Source organism: Melospiza melodia, chromosome 9 (genome assembly GCF_035770615.1).
Source record: "Melospiza melodia melodia isolate bMelMel2 chromosome 9, bMelMel2.pri, whole genome shotgun sequence".
NCBI classification, from domain to species: domain Eukaryota; kingdom Metazoa; phylum Chordata; class Aves; order Passeriformes; family Passerellidae; genus Melospiza; species Melospiza melodia.
The window spans coordinates 6,675,290-6,696,288 of record NC_086202.1 but is presented as its reverse complement, the minus strand read 5'-3'; the positions used below and the strand labels follow the sequence as shown (position 1 = coordinate 6,696,288).

The window sequence follows — 20,999 nt, the reverse complement described above, 5'->3', positions numbered from 1 at the left end:
CTTTTCACATTGCTCACCTTTTTCTCCAAAACCTCTGAACAACACACTTTGTCCTGAAAACAATTTTCATCAGTGAAACAAAGGAATCGGCCAACACTCAAAATCATCTTGAGATTAATTATTCACAATCAATTCGTCTAGTACAAATATCAGAAAATGTCTAGTGCAATATCAGAAAATAAGTTCTTCAGCTTCTTTCCTTTGATTCAACACTGCCCATTTTTTAATTTCTGCATTTTGGCCATATATTTGCATTCCATACCCCATCAGCTGGAGCAGCTTTATAGGACTGGTTACACCTTGGTGTCTCCTTGAGTGTTACTGAATGAACAGGCACCAATGTTTTGTGGAATATTAGGAAAACCAAGTTTTTGATGACTATAAAACAGTGAAAAAAGGAAGTGGGATGTTCTACCTTTTGCTATTAATCTTTGCAGCCTTGTGAACTGTCTGTGCATGGGCAGATACAATTATTGGAAAAATACAATGATCTCAGATGAACACTGCATTTTTCTATTTGGTTTGTTTTACTTTTAGGAAGAAGTGTACTTATGGACAAAGGTCCATATTTTCTTACTAGTCATCCTAAATAGCAAAGCAGTGGGACTCATTTAACTTCTAAAACCCAAAAAATATAAGTTTAAAAGTATGACGATAATTTCATTCTGAAACGAGTTACATATTGGGCCAAGATCATATTTAAAATAGCAATTCATTAACACCACAATATGGCAAATGTTATGCACATGTCTAACTTCACCATCATAAACTACTTGTCTGAAAAGAAATGTGACAATTCATCGTAGGAAAATGAAACATCTGCATGTCTGCCTGATGAGCACTGAAAACTTTAGACATCAGCAAAATCCAGAACAGGCTTGTTACTGAACAGAACAAGGAGCTGTACCTTATTTTCCCAAATACTTCTGACACATTGCAGGTACTCTTTGGCTAAGCTACTCCTAAAAAATTGCACCTTCCAATTGCATGGTGAGGCAGGTTACACGACATGTAAAAAGCAAACTGTTTAGCAATTACCATGAATTGCTGGGGCACTCTTACAGCAATTACAGGACTTGAATGGAGGAGATAAAGACAAGGCAGCAGAAAACCTGCATTTAACTTTGAAGTGTCAAAAGCAGGTAAAATAAAGGCCTTCAGTCTTAGGTGGAGCTCTTCTTTGCAGAGCAATTTAGCACAAACACCAACATAGCTCGTCTTTAAGTGCTCTTACTCACTGACATCCTTTTAGTCTTTATTAAATTCAACTTTGATGATTTCCTTTGGCTCTGAAGAAATGACAGAGATCGACTTTTGTTTCTCTAATGTTATACAGCCATATAAGCCTGATAGGAAAAAGGCTTCCTCCAATATTGGTTAACCAGTATTTGGTCATCATATAAATATTTTGTGCAAAACTCAGGTAGTCTAATAAGAAATACTGAAATAATGTTACTAAGTTCATTAATAATACCATGTGTGACATCAAAACAATAAAAACTTTACCAATCACTACATTGCAAATTACAGATAAAGGAGACTGATGAGAACCTGTGAGATGGAAGCAAAAAAACTGAAAACATTCAAGTCTATGCATTAAAAGTAAACCCTCTAAAATAGAAATTATTTATATGTATCTTGGAAGTATCTAATTAATGGTGATATGACAGCTACTATTAATCTTCCTGCAATAAACTCAAAATATTGGACTATGAGGTGAAGTTCTTTATAATGGAACTAACAGACACAGTGAAGAGTTTTCTCCACACAGAGAAACTGCTGGGCAATTTTCACTATCAGACCCAGCAGCATTAAATATCTGAATACTGACATGGATATTGCCATCAGAACTAAAAATATGAAATGTTATTATCCACTGTGATTACAATAATATGCATTACAGATGCTAGTCTCCATGGAAATAAGATACACAATATAATTTATATGCACTAAAAAGTAATAACTCTTTGATTTCAATAATGGGCTTAAAAGTCACATTTTAAAAGCTTAGAAGCTACTTTCTGTCAGAAGTTTTCTGACAGAAAAGCTACACTCTCACCAACAAAGCATTAAGATTGCAGGTAATACAAATTACACTCTCATCAATAACACAGCCAAAGGAATAGGGACCTCACATGCACCTAGAAGCTCCATAATCATACAATTTGAAATACCATAGAACTTAAAAGAATAGTTTGTTTTTTCAGCAGAAACACAATTTTCTTGGCAAGTGGTACATTTCTCATCAACTTTAATGGCTAGATGGCTATTAAAGCAAAGCCCAAGCCTGAATAATACCCTGTGTGACCCACAGAGTGTTCAGACTCCCACATTCCCACTGAACGAGCTAAGCCCAAAGGAACTGAAGCAGATGTAGTGAAATGATTCGTGATCTTAACAGCTCTTCAGAGATTAAACAGAAGACCCATCTGTATCAAAATGAAGTTCCTGCTGCATACAAGCCCTAGCCCCACCCTTTGCCCAGAAAATCCAGACCAACACTTTTCTGAAATTCTGTGTTACCATGGCCAGAAGAAACGAGGATTTATATTTAACTTATTCCGAATAATTGCTGCAAGAAGGCCAAGGTTTCGTATATAATAATTTTTTCTGTACCTAGAAAGGCAGCCAAGCCACACTGAGTTGTTTTCAATTAAATTCTGGACAAAACACTGCAGTATAAACACACAAATATACAACCAGTAAAGGTTTCCACGACCATACATCTATTTCTGGTTATTTTGTTGAACACATCACATCAAATCAATTTATTTATGGTTATAGGGCACAAGTCGCTGGCAGGCAGTGAAACAGCAGCTCAATGTCACATCTAATTAGCAGCACCAAGACAACAGCACACCTAGAAACTAGATTTTCATTTTGTTACCGACGATCACCACTTATAAAAATTGTCACAACTATCAAACCAAAAATATCTTTACATCAACGCAAATACTGACAATTCACTTTGAAAAAAAAAAATCAATAGCCAGCTCTATTGCCTCTGCACTTGAAAAATAATCCAGATTATTTTTTAATACACATAAAGATCAGTTCCCAATACACTCAAAGAATGCCGTAGAAACAGAATGTTAGCTGTAAATTGGAATGCACATACCCGCCAGCTTTGCAACCGAGCTTCTAAAAACGCTTCACGAAAATCCAAACAGCTGAACTTTTCACAGAAGGGATCTTTGTCTGCAATGCTCTCTCCACACAACCAACGTGATCATAAGGGCCTAATAAAAAGTAGGATTTCCTTTCCCTATAGTCAGCTAGCTGAATGACAAGAAAACAATTTGTGTAACTACGTCTTCTCCAGAAACCAAATTTAGACCTCTCTAACACTAAAGCGTAAAAGAGATAAAAAGAAATATTCTTCCAGGAACAGCTTATTAAGAGTAAACCCAAAAAAAGTTACAAGAGAAGCAGAACACTACCCAGAGTGGAAGTAAAAGTTCATTCCTTTTGAGCTTTTTTTTTTCAGTATCTTCTGGCTCAGGGAAATAATAGATACCATTTCCTCATCTCCCTTTTGTAAGGTAAGTGAAAGAATGAATAGGAAATTATGTCAAGCTTAAAAACTTCTTTTACTTCAGCACTCACTATAACTTCATACACTCTGGTTTTATGCTCTATTATTTTTAAATTAGCAACATATTTTATTGATAGTTGGTGAAATATATATGAAAAATACCCACAGGATTTCATAAAGCAACATCTTTCTACTTCCCTTTTCCCCTTCTCTCTTCTGTCACCAGAAACCCAGCTTGCTTGGGACTGTGACCAATTACCTCTTCCACAGAATTCAGAACTGACTCATTAAATTGAAAATTGAACAAAGGATTAGTCAATACCATACAAGGCTTGAGAAATAAATCTAAGTTTAAAAAAAAAGCTCATATTGAAGAAGATAGGAATAATTCAGCTTACTTAATAACTTCAATGACCCTTACAATAAAAAAAAAGAAAATTGCATCCAAGAAGTTGATGAAAACTTGTGAAGTTATTTGAATACTTGGTTCAGACCATGGTACTATACTTGTTTGATCACCACAGTAAGGGCATCGTTCATAAACGGCACATTCAACACTAAGTATTCCAAAGTCTGAGGTTTCTCTTTTCAAGTGGTACTTGTAAAAAATATTTCATTTAAAACCTACAGGCTTAAGACATTACGACTCCATAGAAAAAACCAATGTGCAATGTGATGAATGATGAAATACTTCACAGTAAAAAAGAAGAGGAAATCCTACAAAATTCCCAATAGCAAAGCTTCAGGATACAAAATTACAAATTTAATCATCAGCTCGCTCTCAATGTTATACAGCCACTTTACTCCTACTAGAGCTCAAAATTTTTTATAACCTCTATGACATTCTAAAAAAAACTACCAGAAAAATTATATTCAATCAGGGTTTGGGGAGGAAAAAAAAGGGTAAAAAGATTGGGTGATGTAGAGATGGGAAGGGAAAGGAGATTGGAGATGGAAAAAAAACCAACAGATCTGGACAGGGAATTAAGTTGCAGTTTGTAAATCCATGGCTGCACTATGACAGCAACACACTTCTACTTTTCCCATTCCCATGACCTCCGATTAATAAAACTTAATTAACTCACATTAGCTACAAGAAACCAATGGATTAAACTTAAAATTGATAATTTTCAATTATTTGTGTACAGTGTTACATTTCAGTAGAGACATCCATGCATACATTACAATATATTAAGAAGGGAATTGCCTTTTTCTAATGAAAAAGGGGAAAAAAAAAGACAACTTGGGAACAAAGAAAGCGAAACTATCAATGCTTTATTTTTACTTAAGAGTAAAAAAAATTATTTTCTTTCTACCCAAAGAAAATCATAATGAATAAACACATGTATTCATCATGCACAACCTGCCCTTCTCCATGAACTCCTGAAGCCCAAAAATCCAGCCTGTGACTTTCATACCATTTGATCAAGAACATTACAAAGTAATTCAGCCTCAGGTAAATCTATCCTGTTAAGTCAGACAAACATCAAAATTAACTGTAATTTAGATGCTTTCAGCAGAAACATCATTGATTCTTTGTCATTTTCATACAAGGACACATTTCTAAGATGAAAAAGTATTTTACATAGAAAGCAGACCAAAGTTAAAAATGGTATGCAAGGATCACAATCTGAATATTATGATAACATCAACTAGTGAGCTGTTAATAATTATTGAAATTATTGAATTAATAATTTTTGAAAGAGCTATGGTTTTATTACACAGACAGTGAAGTGCCTGCTACCATGGAGAATATCTGGGTTTTTTGCAGGCTCTCTTCCATAGCAGCTGCCAGAGCTGTGGTCACAGGGGCAAACCCAGCCCTGACAGGGACAAGTGGCAATGGTGGCAGCATCAGCCATGCCCAAGGTGAGTGGAGAGGGACAGGGTGGTCCCACAGCAGCACCTTGGATGCCCACGGCAGCAGGACCATCCTGGCAGCCAGGCTGCCCTGCTGGGGAGGTGCCAATGAGTGGGGGGACCTGAGAGCCAACCCACCCCACAGAAACACTGAGCTTTCCACCTGGGCTTGCTGCAGCTCTCTGCAAAGCACTCACCCAGTTTCATAACCCAACATCTTCTTATTTCGCTTTGCTTCTCTCCTCCACCACCACAAACCCAGCTGGCTTGGGACTGCGGCCAATCACCTTCCCCAAAGAATTCACAACTCGCTCATTTAATTGAAAATTGAACAAAGAATTTGTCAACACCATACAATGCATGAGAAATAAATACAATTTAAAAAAACTCATACAAGTAGCAAAGCTCTGAGGACACAGGGCCAACAACACTAACAAGGACTAGAGCCAAGCTAGGCCACCTTCTTGGTTTAAGTCTCTGCCTGGGTAAACAACTTTTTTCCAACACAAGTTCCAGCTCTATTTTACAAATAACTGTGCCTTCCTAAAAAAAAAAAAAAAAATTCTACAGGTATACAGACACTCAGAAATATCAAAAAAGGAGACATAGCTAAATTAATACAAAGATGAGACTTTTCCAATGAGCAATGAGACACTTTGAAATGGATATCAAAGTTATGCCTGTAGATTTCAGTGACACTCAGTTGACTTGCCAACCTTAAAGCAGCGTGGCTAAAATATGATTTTTGAAATTCTCAAATAACAAAAAAATTAGACTACTAACAATAAACAATTTTAAAAAATCTATACACTAGATAGATTCTAGTGTATAGATTCCCTAGATTTCCTTGCCAACATTCACATTACAGAGTACTCAAGACAAATGGGAGCAATACTCAAAAAATGGAACTAAAGATATGCTGGGGAAGAGGTGAAGTGCTAGAAACTCAGAAAAAGCTTGTCTGCATCTCGAGTGCACATTTTCATATCAGTCACACTCACTCTCTTACAGAAGGCGTTGCTTTAAAGTATTTCTGACCAACTGATAGTTACTGGCTGCCTGCTCAGGCAGCACTCTCAACTGCTATTCCTTCCTTAAGAAATGCTATGAAAAAATGCATGATACCTATAGATTCATAAAGAGATGACTGTACACTTCAAGTTCATGACTTATTTGCAAAATTTTAATTTTTCAGTAACAACAAATTAACCACTGCTCTGCTATTCTGGGTTTATGCTGCTGTCTCAAGAGAAATTCCACTTTAAAAAAATTTCAATCTGTTCCATTGATAGTAGAAATTTATACTCTTGCAGTTTGCATTTGTTAATACAGAACACTTGAAACTTACCTAGTAAATCTGTAGAACTGCTAGACACCAATCATCAGGAGAGCACATTGCAAAAAAAAAAATAATCTAGCTTTCATAAGGAATAAGAATCTCTTTCAGAAGCTGGTTGGTAAAGTTACTTCCCAGTAAAATGCAAAAATAAAAAATAAGAAAGAGTGCCAAAGTTCAATGTCAAAGATTTATTTCTGATATGGACAGAAGAGAAGAAAGAGAAAGGAATTTGCTTGTACCTCTCCCATTCTACCACTGCTTTGCTGAAAAGGAGTCCCAGGACAAAAATCTGTCAAGACCCACACAGCATCTTTGCCTACATTGTTCTTCCTGCAGCCACAGCAGCATTCCTTGAGTCTTTTCTATTGCCGATTTAAAACATCTACCTCAGCATTTGAAGAGTTATACACCAGGTTGAGGATTTGGCAAAATCAAAAAAGAACCCTTTGCTCCACTAAATTATTTCTGAATGTGCAGAAAAGTGTGTGCTGTGTCCAGGACACATTTCCAGTGTCTTTATAAGTTACTACTTCCATCTGTTAAAACAAATTCAGAAACAAAACTAATCTCTGCAGAAGTAATTTTTTTTCCTCTTAGTGAGAATCAGGTTCTTAATTTTCTGGAAAATCTCTTTTATTTTCATTACAATTACTAGATATGAGGGAATATTGCTTTAATGACCTCTCATAAAATCTGTTCCTCCTAGCAGTTATTTTTAAGCTCGGGAATTAATTACAACTCTTGGTTACCTCAATCATATGCAACCAAGACTTTTGGTTCCTCATCCACTTCTACACATCAGTTGGCAAGAATCTGAATGCCTCTGCTCACAACAGCAGCCAAGAGTTTGCTCTGAGTTATTACAAACATTTTTAGAATACTCCCTATTTCACATTCTCTTCCAATAGCGAAAGCTTCAACAACTCCAGCGGAAATAAAAATGTTTATCGAGATTGGCAAAAAAATTGTTTAAAAGAATGAATTATTTTCTCAAATATTGTTTTGCAAGGAGTAAAAATCCATCATAGATGTTCCCATGTTTTGGCTAAACATCCATTGTAGCCAGAATGAAGACATTTAATATTACTTTCTCTCTCCAGCAGGTCTGTACCTCAGATGTAATCTTGATGCGATTTAATTAAGAGTTTTTAGGCTAAAACTGCCTCCAGCCTGGACTGTCTGCTATGCAAAGAAAGTTTATTCCATCTGAAGTCATCCCTACAGATATATTCTTAGGCTAGCCTGAAGACTAAATTAGTATTTTTTGAATTATTTTTATTTAACTAGTTGAAACGAGATAGCTCTGCTGCCCTCCCCTCCCTGTGTAACAGCATAGTCTGTCATGTACTATTTACCAAAAGTGATAATAGAATTTGAAGAAAAAAGACTCTTTTATCAATGAGCAGGAAGAAGGTCTGAGCCAGCTTGGCACTGACCTTGTTGGAGCTGGGACCAGATTACTTCCAGAGGTCCTTTCCATTCTAAATTACTGACTCCACTCAGATACCTTGTCCAGATACCATTTTTCATCTTCTTTTGGACTATATATAATTATAAAGAAATGCTTGGAATCAAGCCAATTTTTCTGCTGAGTGTTTCTGGTGATACAACCACATAATTCCTGGGAGTTTCTCAAACCTGTAAATAACATACATTTATCAGGCACTTTAAAGATTCCACACTAGCTAAATATTGCAAATTTCTTTCATTTATTTTTATGTACATGTCCATAGAGAGAAGTTGATCTAGAGTCTACACACAAGTCTTGAATCCAGAAATAGACTGTCATATTGATGTGGTTCATAGTCCCCAAGAACAGAGTGTACAGCTCAAACAGAACGGGACTCCACATTTCACAGAAATACCATGGGACTGAACAGCAGTTTGTGACTTAAGCAAGTTACTTGTTGTACACTTAACCAGTCCAATGAAATGTGTAAATGTGCATCTGATTGAAACCAGTGGAATTCACTGCTTTGAAAGGGGGAGATTTACAGTGGAGATGAGCCACATGTTTGCTTGCACTAGAAGTTCAGGACACTGTAATCCTATTCTCCCTTCACATGTAGCTTACATTATTATGTAAAGTGATTGTTTTTAGTTCACAAGCTGCTGTACAGGCTATTCCTGATCTATTCCCACAGATGTGTGATTTACCTACTGTGGAACCTAGAAACTGATTTTTGCAATTGCTCTCTAAACATCAACTTTGTTATTTCTTGACTCTGCTGATGAACTTCGGGTGAGTCAATTCCAGTTTCTCAAGGGTTGCTTATTGTATTTACAAGTATCAACATTTTTTTTTAATGCATGGTCAACTTGTTATCCATGAGACTTCCATATCAATTCAAATGAAGTAGAGCAACTGATGATTTTCATTGTACATATATATAAGTGCATGTACTTATATGCACAACTTATACTTAAAAAGTGCATGTGCATATTTATAATATATATGCTTTTAGATGGGTTTTATAATTAAAAAAAACCCCAACAAACAAAACACACAGAAGTATTTCTGCATATCTGCCTCAATTTTCTAAGGAATTAAGCTTCTTTTTTTCCTTCAGCCAAGGAAAATCTAAAGCTTCGATTAATATCAAATGGATCTGAGGGTGCACAGACATGATATTTGTTCCAAACTAAGCATCTAAAAATGGAAAGAGATGACAGAAGTATAGATTTGAATATACTGACTTTTGGTTAAGGTATCAGTGAAGACACTCATAGTTCCTAAATTCTGTTTATCTCACCCAAAGTCTGACAGAGACAGCCTTTTACCAGATTGCATTAAGGGAAATGCTCAATTTTCTAATGATTATTTACTCCTGATCACTCCTGATCTGCAGGTGGCCTTTGCAGAGCCTCACTCTGCTCCCTCTAACCTTAATACACCAGGTGACCTTTTAGTCATTTCATTTGTGTGACGGGAATTGGCAATTCCAGGTTTGATCCCCAAGGCTTTTCCAGGACAATTGCTGTACTGCCCACTCACATTATTCTCTTATTGCTCTCTGCCATCATTACAGAGCTCTGGGAGAACATGCACTGCACTTCTCTGGGGAAATTTTTGCTTATAATTTTTTTTTTAATTATGGAAACATTTTTTAAGAAAAATCACTTATCTTGCACTGATAGTTATCTTATTATTCACTTTTGCCTAGAAAGTGAGATTCCACTCCTGCTATTCTACAGACAGAACGGCCATAGCAACTGGTAATGCAGTAACCACTGAAAATTATAACAACAGTATAAATATACCACTGTTCTCATTCACTCTCTGTGGCCTCCAAGTGTTGAGCTCCACCAGACCTAGGAGAGACTTGTAAGATTGAGACAAGCATGTAATTTCTGGTTCAGCTTGTGATTGAAGAGGGAGAAAGAAAGAAAAAAAGATAAACAGTTGTTTTGAGATAACGTTTAGTTAAAGAATTACATTCTAGGAAGGCAAGATGTGACACATGTAACAACACTGCATTACCTTGAGTTCAAGAATCTGAACTACTAAAAGCATTTGACTTCATAAAAATAGTTACAATATATTAGACTGTACTCAGAATAAGGAATTCCACCCACAAAATTAAAGGCTTTCTTTGCAGTCACACAGTACATTTTATGCCTGTATTTTGACACTTGAACCATAAAATATAAAATTACTAGACATCAACTATTTGTGGTGTATGGAAATTCATTTCTATCCCATTGAAAGGCACCAGATACGTACATTAAAAATGGTACGTTTATTAGTTAAATAATTAATATAAATAATTATTTTATAGTTATTAATTAAGGATAGTTTTAAAAAATCTCCATTCTGAATTTCTTCCTGGTATGCAACCTGATGATGCTTTTGTTTAAGCTAACGTCATTGTTAATTCAGCCAGTGTAAACAAAAATATAACAATTAGAACCAAGCAGCTGAGATTTCTTGTATGCTCGTCCCAGCAGTTACTAATGCACTCCAAGTCTATAAACAGGTGAGATATTTATACTCAGAAGCAAGGACAATATCAGATTCCTGAAGGGCAGAAGTTAAACATCAGCTATTCTGTGACAACTACAAGCACTTTTCTATCCTTTGACAATCTGCAGAAACTCCAATGTCATTTTCTCTTCCTTAACTGCAAGATGAACTTGCAGATGATGAACTGCTTGTGGCAGTAACGCTCAGACAGGTTCTTACTGAGCAACCTGCAGTCAGAAAAGAACAACTCTGCAACTCTGTCATGTCAAACCTGCACACATCTCACACAGATGTTGGGAGATAACTGGTTTTAGGAGGGTTTGTGAGCACCAAGTGCCAATACCTTGCTATTTCTTAACAAGATTTTTACTCATAGCCATAGGTCCCTTTTCCACACTCCCTTTTTTACCCACTCCCAGGCTTTCTCTCTAGAAAATGTTTCTGTTCAGTAACTACACATTCAAGCACAGACTCCCCTTCTTCATTATTGGAGACATAACTGTTCACCAATGGAAGGAAAATAGCTGTCAGCCTGCTCAACTTAAAGAGGTCTTGATTTGCTAGGAAACATTGCAATATCACTAAAATCCATACACATGAGTAAATTAGCTCCAATCCAGTTACTATCTCCTTAGTAAGAACAGATCCCAGCCTCTTAATCTGAAAAAAATCCCTACATTAGGAAAAGGCTAACTATTATAAAGTTATCAGAGAAAATATATTTTAAAAGTAAACTAAAGAGCTGAAGAGGAAAAAAAAAAACTACAAACCAATGCGAACAGAACCAGCTTATTTTTCCAAAGCTGGCTGCAGATATCTGTGTTTAAGTAAGTCCCTCCCCTTCCATTTCAGTCATGTGAGGCAGCCTCCAAGCTGCCAGCTCATCTGGCCATGCAATTTTGCAATAGGATGTAACAGAATAATTGAAAAAGCCATTCCAGAAATACTGAATTAGCCAGGAACCACTCTGTGTACTCTGGTCAATAAAACAGTGTTATCTCTCTTACAATAAGCCATGCTGTTTACACAAACAAAGTTAGCTTTCATGCATCAGCCATCTATTTGTTTAGCAGGATCAGCTATCACTGTAAATCAATTTCTTTGCGAATGAGAAAGACAGCTGCTGTAAAACCTACTTAAAACTCTCTACTGCATTCAGTATTTGGGCCTGTTACAGAACAGGCAACAAGAATAAGGGAAAAAATAGTCACCAGCACCACATCTGGTGACACTCTGAAACAGTCATCACTTTCACAAGCATTTCTAAGAAAAAGGTACAATTTATTGTAAATAGTTACATATCTTTAAAAATGAACCAGTACATTAAAACATGACAAGAAAAGCTTACAACTGAAAGTCAAACTGGGTACCTATGCATCAAGGATGATACATAAAATAGTCAACTGAAAGGTAACTCAATCTGTACTACAGGTTGGCTATTCCATGAGTAAAAGCAGAGCAAAAATGGGTTTCTTTTCAGATCAGCTCTGTAAAAAAGAGAACAGGACTAATCCTCAAGTTTCATGCAGCTTTTGTCCATGAGCAGAGAAAGTCTCACTAAGGACAATTCACCCAACATACTCAACTAAAAGGCTGGAGCCTCTTCCATGACTCTGATAAATCAGGTCACTGCCACATTTTCAGAGGTCAACACCTTGCAAAATATCAGCTTGGAAAACTTCAGCTGGACAGACAGCATCACCATCTGCAATACAACTTGGCTACAAAATCTAATGGAGATTTCAACTGGAATTAGGTGGCTTCCAATCAAACTCATTTCACTATCCAAGATGAGTAGCTGGTTGCAGAACTCCTAAATCCAAGGGGCATGGATCAGCCTTGCTGGCAACTGAGAGTAAGAGCTGGACATGGGGAAGTGCAAGATCACAGAGAGCACTAACAGACATTGACTGCTTGCAACAAATCTGACTTGTTGAGTCTCAAATTGAAAATAGTAGATGAAAAGATTAATGGATAAAATAACTTGAATGAGAAGCTGTGCTGAGCAGTGCTTAGTGCTCTCTGTGTGCTTGCACTTCCCCATGTCCAGCTCTTACTCTCAGTTGCCAGTAAGGCTGATCCATGCCCCTTGGATTTAGGAGTTCTGCAACCAGCTACTCATCTTGGATAGTGAAATGAGTTTGATTGGAAGCCACCTAATTCCAGTTGAAATCTCCATTAGATTTTGTAGCCAAGTTGTATTGCAGATGGTGATGCTGTCTGTCCAGCTGAAGTTTTCCAAGCTGATATTTTGCCAGGTGTTGACCTCTGAAAATGTGGCAGTGACCTCCTGATTTATCAGAGTCATGGAAGAGGCTCCAGCCTTTTAGTTGGGTATGTTGGGTGAATTGTCCTTAGTGAGACTTTCTCTGCTCATGGACAAAAGCTGCATGAAGCTTCAGGCTTACTCAGGATTAGATCTGGACATAGGGAGAAAAAGGAGCAGGGAAGGGAAGCCCCAGCCTTGGATGCACATGCTGCATTTAGGACTGTCTGCTGCCAAATGCCAGAGTGGAGCAAGCTCTACTTTGTGCCTGCCCCAGCACGGGTGCTCGTGGCCAGGATGCAGCACAGCACAGCTTCTGATGAGCAGGTAACAACTTCCAGGTCAGGCTGTGACTGAAATAATGGCATTGGGCTCTAAGGAATTATCTGAATTTACACTGAAATAAACCCCTCTGGCAGTGGGGTTTTGGTGGGGTTTTTTAAATGTTCATATTGAACAGTTACTAAGTAATAAAGAACTACAGTGCATTTTCACAGAAGGTTGTTCATTAAATCACAGCAAAGCTTTCTGAAGCCCCAAGTCAAAAGACTTAAATGTTTAGGATAAGACTGAAAAAATCCTGATGGCCTTCAAGTTTATTTGAAAGACAGATTACAGAATATTATGTAAGGCACAAATCCCAGAACTATTCCCCATTGTATTTACAAATATTACCAAGTTTTACAAGATCATGAATTTTCATAAAAAGTGACATTTTCAAAAAGCTTTTCTTGCTTTAATCCTCCCTCTTTCTTTTGATAGGATTAAATACTGAAATGGCAGGCTGTTAAATAAGCACAGTGAAATGCCAACTGTGAGGCATTTAACTCCATGTATTCACAAATTAACATTTCACAGTTGCTTTAAATTTTGACATTATAGTTTAGTACCTTCAGGCAACTAATTTCAGAAGGTGCTGGATTTGATTTACATTATTTTTCATTTTAGATTCATATGTTATAGTACTGGAATACCTTGAAGTTGCCCTTAATCCCTGATAAAGGAAATTTAGTTTTATGAAAAGCTGAGAAATATTGCTCTTTTTTTTTTATAGTGCAATATTGAAAGGTGGTGTTATGGGTCCTCCCCTTGAGTTACTCCAGTGCTGATCACAATGTTCAGAATGAACTGGAGAAAACACCAAGCAGTATTCATGAAAAAGCACTGGGATGCTAATCTTAATTCTTTAATTCCTTCTATTATTAGATTACTTCAGGAGATATTTTTGTGCTTCTGAGACAACTGCTGCCAGAGTGAATCCTATGGGCTACCAGATGTGGCATTTTAGATGGAAATTTTTACTTTGCAGAATATGAAATCCAGTTTCAGTATTGCCAAAGTTAATATTTATAGAAGGGATTTCAAAAAAATTTTAATGAAAAACCCTACCAACAATAAAGAAGCCCCAAGACTTACTGCCTGTAGAAATAAGAAATTGTGGAGAAATAAGAACCCATGGCTATTCTTACAGTACCACCTCAGACAACATAGTTGACACTGGAGTTTAAAGGTGCTCCCTAAAATTTTTCTTGGGTTATGTAACTTATATCATGATCAATAATGGTTCTCTTGGGCTCCTGAATTTCTGTAAAAAAAGACTTTAAGAGAAAATTTGGAACAGATATATTTTTGGTGTGGAGTGGAGAACCTCTCCACATTACTTCAGATTCTTACAGCCAATAAAAAGCACAAATTTTTACTTTGCAGAATATGAAATCCAGTTTCAGTATTGCCAAAGTTAATATTTATAGAAGGGATTTCAAAAAAATCATAATGAAAAACTACCAACAATAAAAAGACTTACTGCCTGTAGAAATAAGAAATAGGAGAAATAGGAACCCATGGCTATTCCTGCAGTACCACCTCAGACAACATAGCTGACACCAGAGTTTAAAGGTGTTTCCTCAAATTTTTCTTGGGTTATGTAACTTATTTCATGATCAATAATGGTTCCCTTGTGCTCCTGAATTTCTATAAAAAAAGACCTTAAGAGAAAATTTGGAACAGATATTTTTGGTATGCAGTGGAGAACCTCTCCACATTACTTTGGATTCTTACAACCAATAAAAAGCACAAACCATTTACAGTTTACATATGTATAAGATTATCAGAAGATATCAAACTCCTTGCAATAGTTTCTACAACTTCTAGAAAACTACTTAATCCTTATCAGAAAAATCAGTATGTAGATAAAAGAAACATGACTACAAAGATTTGCAGAGCAGTTCATAAGAGACAAGATTCTCCCTTCAATACAACTGCACTCTTGAGTCATTCTTCTCTACAGAGGTGGATCCAGAGAAAAGCACCAGCAAATACAGAGCAGTCAATGCACAGGGTACTTACAAAGCTACCTCTGGTCTCTGCTACTCATACTTCATCTCCATGTCCATCCTGCTGCCAGTTGTACAGAAAGCAGACTCTATTTTCCTTTTATAAATAAAGAAATTCTGATTTTTGCTGAAAAATCATGCTGTTCTTTCACAACACTACACAGGAAGTGCTGGTACTGTAAAGAGTCTCACCAAGGGTAGAAAGGGCACAGGGTTCACTGAACAGATGTGCTCCAAGAAAAATAGAACAATTCTTTTTGTTTGTAGAAATCAACCTGGTACTGCTGACTTGCAGTCCAGTGGACACACCCATCCACAGTTATGACACAGCCTCCACTTGATATCTACAATCATGTATTTCATTATTCAGAGATATCTCATTATTTAACCACAGAACACCTGTCTGCCAGTCCAATGCTGCTAATGCTAATTACTGCATCCTCACCATACATCACTTTTACATAGCAATGCACTCATTAACCTTAATACCAGCAGCATGTACTGCTAATTAAGGTATTTAAAGATGTTTACATGTTTCACATGGGAATGTGCCAAATCACTCTCTGAAGTCTTACTCCTGTTTCAGATTTGACAAACATAAGCCTGAGACACCTTTGTATTGTAACAGACACTTCAATAATGCTCCAGATATATTCAATAACACAGCATCTTTTTTCAAAATCAATTGTGACATCTACTAATGTTCCATAAATTCTGGGATCAGATTAAAGTCTTGCCAAAATTCATTACAAAGTATTAAACCTGTCTAATCTTTTATCACTACTACTAACACAATAAAAAGAATGAAAATGTCAGGAAGTATAGAAAGTTATGAGAATTTTCCTCAGGAATATTGTAGAACATAGTCTGAATCAGGGGATGTATTGTCATGCCTTTGTGAGGCTTGTATAAATTGGAGTTTTTAAAGCAGAATTTACCTTTAACTTTTCTGCTATTTCTCTTTTGTAGTTTCTGAAATTGTTATTCATTCTAACTTCATCTTGAGTAAGTATTGCAAATTTGATCATTACAATAAGGATTTAATATTAAAAAGATTTAAAGTATTGCCATCAGCTGCTTCATAGTTAATATTGCAATAGTGCTAATAATCACAATTAAGGCTAGAAGCAAACTTTTTGTTTGGAAAAATAACACTTACTATTTAACTACTCAAACAGTAAATATTTCTGAAAATAACTAAGTTCCAGTGCTAGATGTGTAAGCAACACTTCCTATTTTGTTGAGTATCTTGGAAAATACTCTTACCACTCAGTGAGATGTCTTAACATTTTGTAACTTAGCTTGCAAATTTAACCAGATTTCCTAAAAAAAAAAAAAGATACTTACATGACTTTGCTACATCTGTTGAATAAAAAATAGTTCTGCAAGTTGCGAACTTTCAGTTTCAATATTGTCCCATACTGAGATTTCAAAAGCAGGAGCTTTAAACCATTCCAGAATCCTCAAATTCAAGGTGCTTGGGCACAGTGAATTCTCCAGTGCCAGCTGAGCTCAAGATGCAGCAACCCAAACTGAGGAGTCTCTGCTCTGGCAGTGTTTGAACCCACTGAATGAAGGACAGCACCACAGATGCACAGAAAACCCTCTGTACATTGAGGGCCAGATTTCCAAAAACTTAGGACATTTTTAAAAGCTGCCATTTCATTTAAAAATCTGCCATTTCACTTTAGATACTGACACAGTAGATGAGATTTTGAGAGCCTCCCCGGGAGTACTTTTGCATAGTTTTAGAAGAAGCCATTCCACCCTCACTCCTTTACTCCTACTGCCATCTGCTGTCACAAACACATCAGTGCCACAGGGTCTGCAGAGCGTTTTTCCTTTCCTCTGTGTAAAAGAATGTGCTGTAAAAATAATCACACGCTAATTTGTCTAGAGGAGTGCACTGGTAAATCAATGCATTGCCACCTTCACTGCCAGAGCACCAACCCTGCAGATCTGTGCATGTTTGCAGACACAGCTGCTGCTCAGCCATACTCCCCTTTTGGCAAAACATAATATACATAAGCTGAAAACAAGGATCACAACATTTGTTACAAGGATTTTAGACCCAATGCAAAGTGGAATTCAATGGTGGAAAACTGAATAAGATGTTGAAATTCTGCATTCTTGCTGCTCCAGTGGAAATTAATGCTGGTCTTCAAACACAACTCCAGTCAGAGGTAACAAAGGCAAAGGCTTAAGTTAGTGGCACTCAGCAGAGAGTAAAATTCAGGGCAAGGATTTTTGTTCCAGTGATTTCTTTACATGAAACCAACTGTTAACACACAGTCTTGTTAAAGCTTTGGGGGGTTTTCTTCAATAAGCACACTACTTAATGCTCAGCACAAGCCCAATTTAATTTGATTACTAACACAATACCCCTCTAATGTAAAACTGAAAGGCTGTTTCATACATCACACCTCTTCTTTGAAGAAATAGAAAAAGGTCAATCTCACCCTCACAAAAAAAAAAAGGCAGGCAATCTGCAGGCTGTATGCTGCTAAATTCCTGTTATCAAGTGCAATAATTAGTAAAACACAACTTTAAAACACTGGCCAGGCAAAGAGAGGTGAATCTTACTCACTGCTTTCTAAACACTGCCCCACCCAAATATAACAGGACTATAAAATGAATATTTTTCCACTATTTGTTTTAATGCAGCTGGACAGCGGGCAGAATATTCAAACCAGGTACAGTTTCAAGCACAGCTGTGAGAACTGAGCACGATGTTATCCATACGTGGTAATTTGTCAGTGGACTTAAAAGTAAATAACTGGTCTGCTATTGTTTGGGTTTGGTTTTTTCTGGTCTGTCACCCATTTGATTACCTAAAGACACTTTCTAGACCATGTATCAAGTGCAGAAGGCAAAGTGCAATATGCAAAGATGACACCCTTTTTTTTTTACCGTTTTAATAGAACTTCTTGATTTTTCTTCCCAAACATTATTGCTCAGCTCCAGTGTGCAATGAACATTTGTTTCTCTTTCATAGGATCCAAACACCAGCAACCTGAAATAGAAAAGCCTATGGTAAGAACTGTAATACCATTACATGCATCCCAGATATCACATTAAATTCCCTATTCTTCATCTATACATGATTATTACCAATGTGTATACACAGAAGTCCAGAGAAAACAGATTGCACAGGCACAGCCTTACACCAAAGGAAAGACACTGCCACCCTCTAGTGGAAGAACTCCAAAAGCGTAAAATATAACAGAATTTTTAGCTAGGGAGTTTTTTTGGGTTGACTTTTTTCCTACAGTGCTGTTCTTTTTTTCTTTTTTCTTTTTTTTTTTTTTTTTTTTTTTTTTTTTTTTTTGGGGAGGGGAGTTGTTGGTTTGTTTTTAAATAAAGTGTTCAATTGGCTTTTTCCCATAAAGGGCTTTTGTTTTATTTTAGGAAGAGCAACCAGAGTCTTCCACTTTAATCCTAAACATCACAAAGTGAAGCTCTTGTTGGTTTAAGAGAGTGCTACTGTAGATTAAAGTCAGTTTACTACTGCTTATATTTGTATTTCACTAAACTGGGATCCTCTTATCTATGATTGTTGTAACATTTATAACAGAGTAGTTCTTCATGCATGATACCCTATTGCAGAAGGCTATAAAGCTTTTCAGACAGATATTAGTACTTGAAAAAAACAAAACAAAACAACCCAGACTATAAACTTTAGGCTATAGAACAGCAATCAGGTTGTTCATAACTTATCTCACAGTAGCTGGAAGCAGATAAATATTTTGGAATATAAAAATTCAAACAAACCTTACTCATTCAAAAGGGCTGTTAGATTTTAAATCTCCCCTAAACTTTCTATACACATTTTACAAGAACAATTTCTAAGCTTTCATCCCAAGTATCTTATTTGTGATTGTGATGTGTTATACAACTCCTTAGATGATACAGACACAAGCTGTCAGAAAAACATCAATTTTCTCAGTTTATCTTGACACTGCTAAATAATGTTTCTAGGTTAAATATTTACAATCAAAAAGTCTCATCTTTCAGATGTGGAGATTTGTAGTAAACATCCTTTGCAAATTAAGTAAAGTTATTGAAGACAACTTTCACCAATGATCAGAACTGGTAAAATTAAGACAACCCGAGGGTAAACACCTCTCTGACTGTGACAGCTCTCAAGTTTGCTTTTGCTCACATAGACCCACTCTTGGGAAATGTTTCAGGGGCACTTACTGCCCTCCTCTAAAATATCAGCCCAGGAGCTATTTTGCTGTACTGGATAGAAAAACAAGCACATGAGACAGCTCAAAAGAGGACTAGAACAATTTTTAGCCAAGCCACAAGCAAAACCAAGAGGCATGTTGAGATTTCACCTTACAGCAGGTTAACAGCAAACCTGGTGTCAGGTGAACAAACACCACAGGGCAGCCAAACCACACATTTAAATTTTAAAGAGCTCTTAGGAGCTCAAACTCTGCTGGAGTTTGGAGCTCAATTTCCAATTTCAGAAAGACAAAGGCAAAATTGTAACTTCTGCTACACTAAGAAATTTTTTGTTTGAACAGTATCTCCATTAATATGCAAAGAAAGAAGATTTATCCTGTAAGACAGCTGCAAATAAAGACTGACATTTTTATATATTACTAAACATTAAATCTATATCCTACAGATTGAGAAGTGCCCACTTTATGGCACAATTTTGGAAGTGTATTCTTGCCTAATAAAATCAGAGTTTATTACCTTTGTTACTTTTTTCAGAGTGTTTCCTGATTAAAAAGAAATAAAGCCAAAATTTAACAGTGTTGCTTTGTTTTTCCCTTTTTCTTCAAAGTTTTAAGATAATGACAGAAAACAGCATTTTTGCAACAATTCAGTTCTTTGAGGGCATTGCATTTTTTGAAAACTTCAGTTTTTTGTGCAGGTCAGATAAAGATTTGCAAGATATATTCCTTATTATTTCTTTACACCAAAGTTCCCAACCTTTCATTAATTTTTAACAAATTTAGTTTTTCTTTCAACAGCATGACAGCAGAAAATTGCTATGGTCAAGCCTGCAATTAGAAAAGAAGTGTGAAAAGTGCAAGTACTTGGTCATGTGAAGAGTATAATTTAATTAAACAAGTCATCTATAATACAGAAAAAGTTTGCTAAACATTTTACAACTATAGGTTCACCACTGATGTCCAGACTTAAATGAGAGAAGCAGCAGAATTCTGTTACCTGACTAGATGGAAGAATTCTACTTCCAAATTCTGTAGAGAAGTCAGAGATCATCTACTGAGAAAATATAAAACCTTCTGGGGCACTGAGCAAAACTGAAAACCATACAGAAATTAAAGTGATCCTTCATTCTGGAACGAGAATGAGAGGATGAAAAATGTTCAGGTTCCTATGGCAGATATAAGTGGAAAGCCCTGGATGTCAGCACCCAGTGCTGCACTGGGAATTGGCCCAGCCAAACTCACACCACTCACAGAGGGCTGAGGAAAAAGGGAAATTTGATCACTGTATGTAGTGTATATTTCTTCTTTCACTACCAAAATTCTCTGTTTCTCTTTGTACCTCATCAATATCTTCAGATGCAAATCAAACAAGAGTGTTTACTCACTGAGGGACTCTATGGGCAGCAGTTGTAGCTGTTTAGTTCAAAAAAAGAATGGACAACTGGAAGATCTGAGGAATTACTGTGGGTCCAGCAGTCAGGCATCTTGCCTGAGAAGTGTCTGCTGAGACAA

At 36.5% G+C, this 20,999-nt stretch overlaps 1 protein-coding gene across 1 annotated transcript in view; it reads right to left on the bottom strand.

Moving 5' to 3' along the window:
• The window catches only part of PDZD8 (PDZ domain containing 8), a 53,105-nt gene that overhangs the window by 13,267 nt on the left and 18,839 nt on the right, over nucleotides 1–20,999 (bottom strand). Inside the window, exon 3 of the mRNA XM_063163127.1 lies at nucleotides 18,208–18,310. Within this exon, the coding sequence (XP_063019197.1) occupies nucleotides 18,208–18,310 (103 nt within the window). The remainder of the gene's footprint in view (nucleotides 1–18,207; nucleotides 18,311–20,999) is intronic.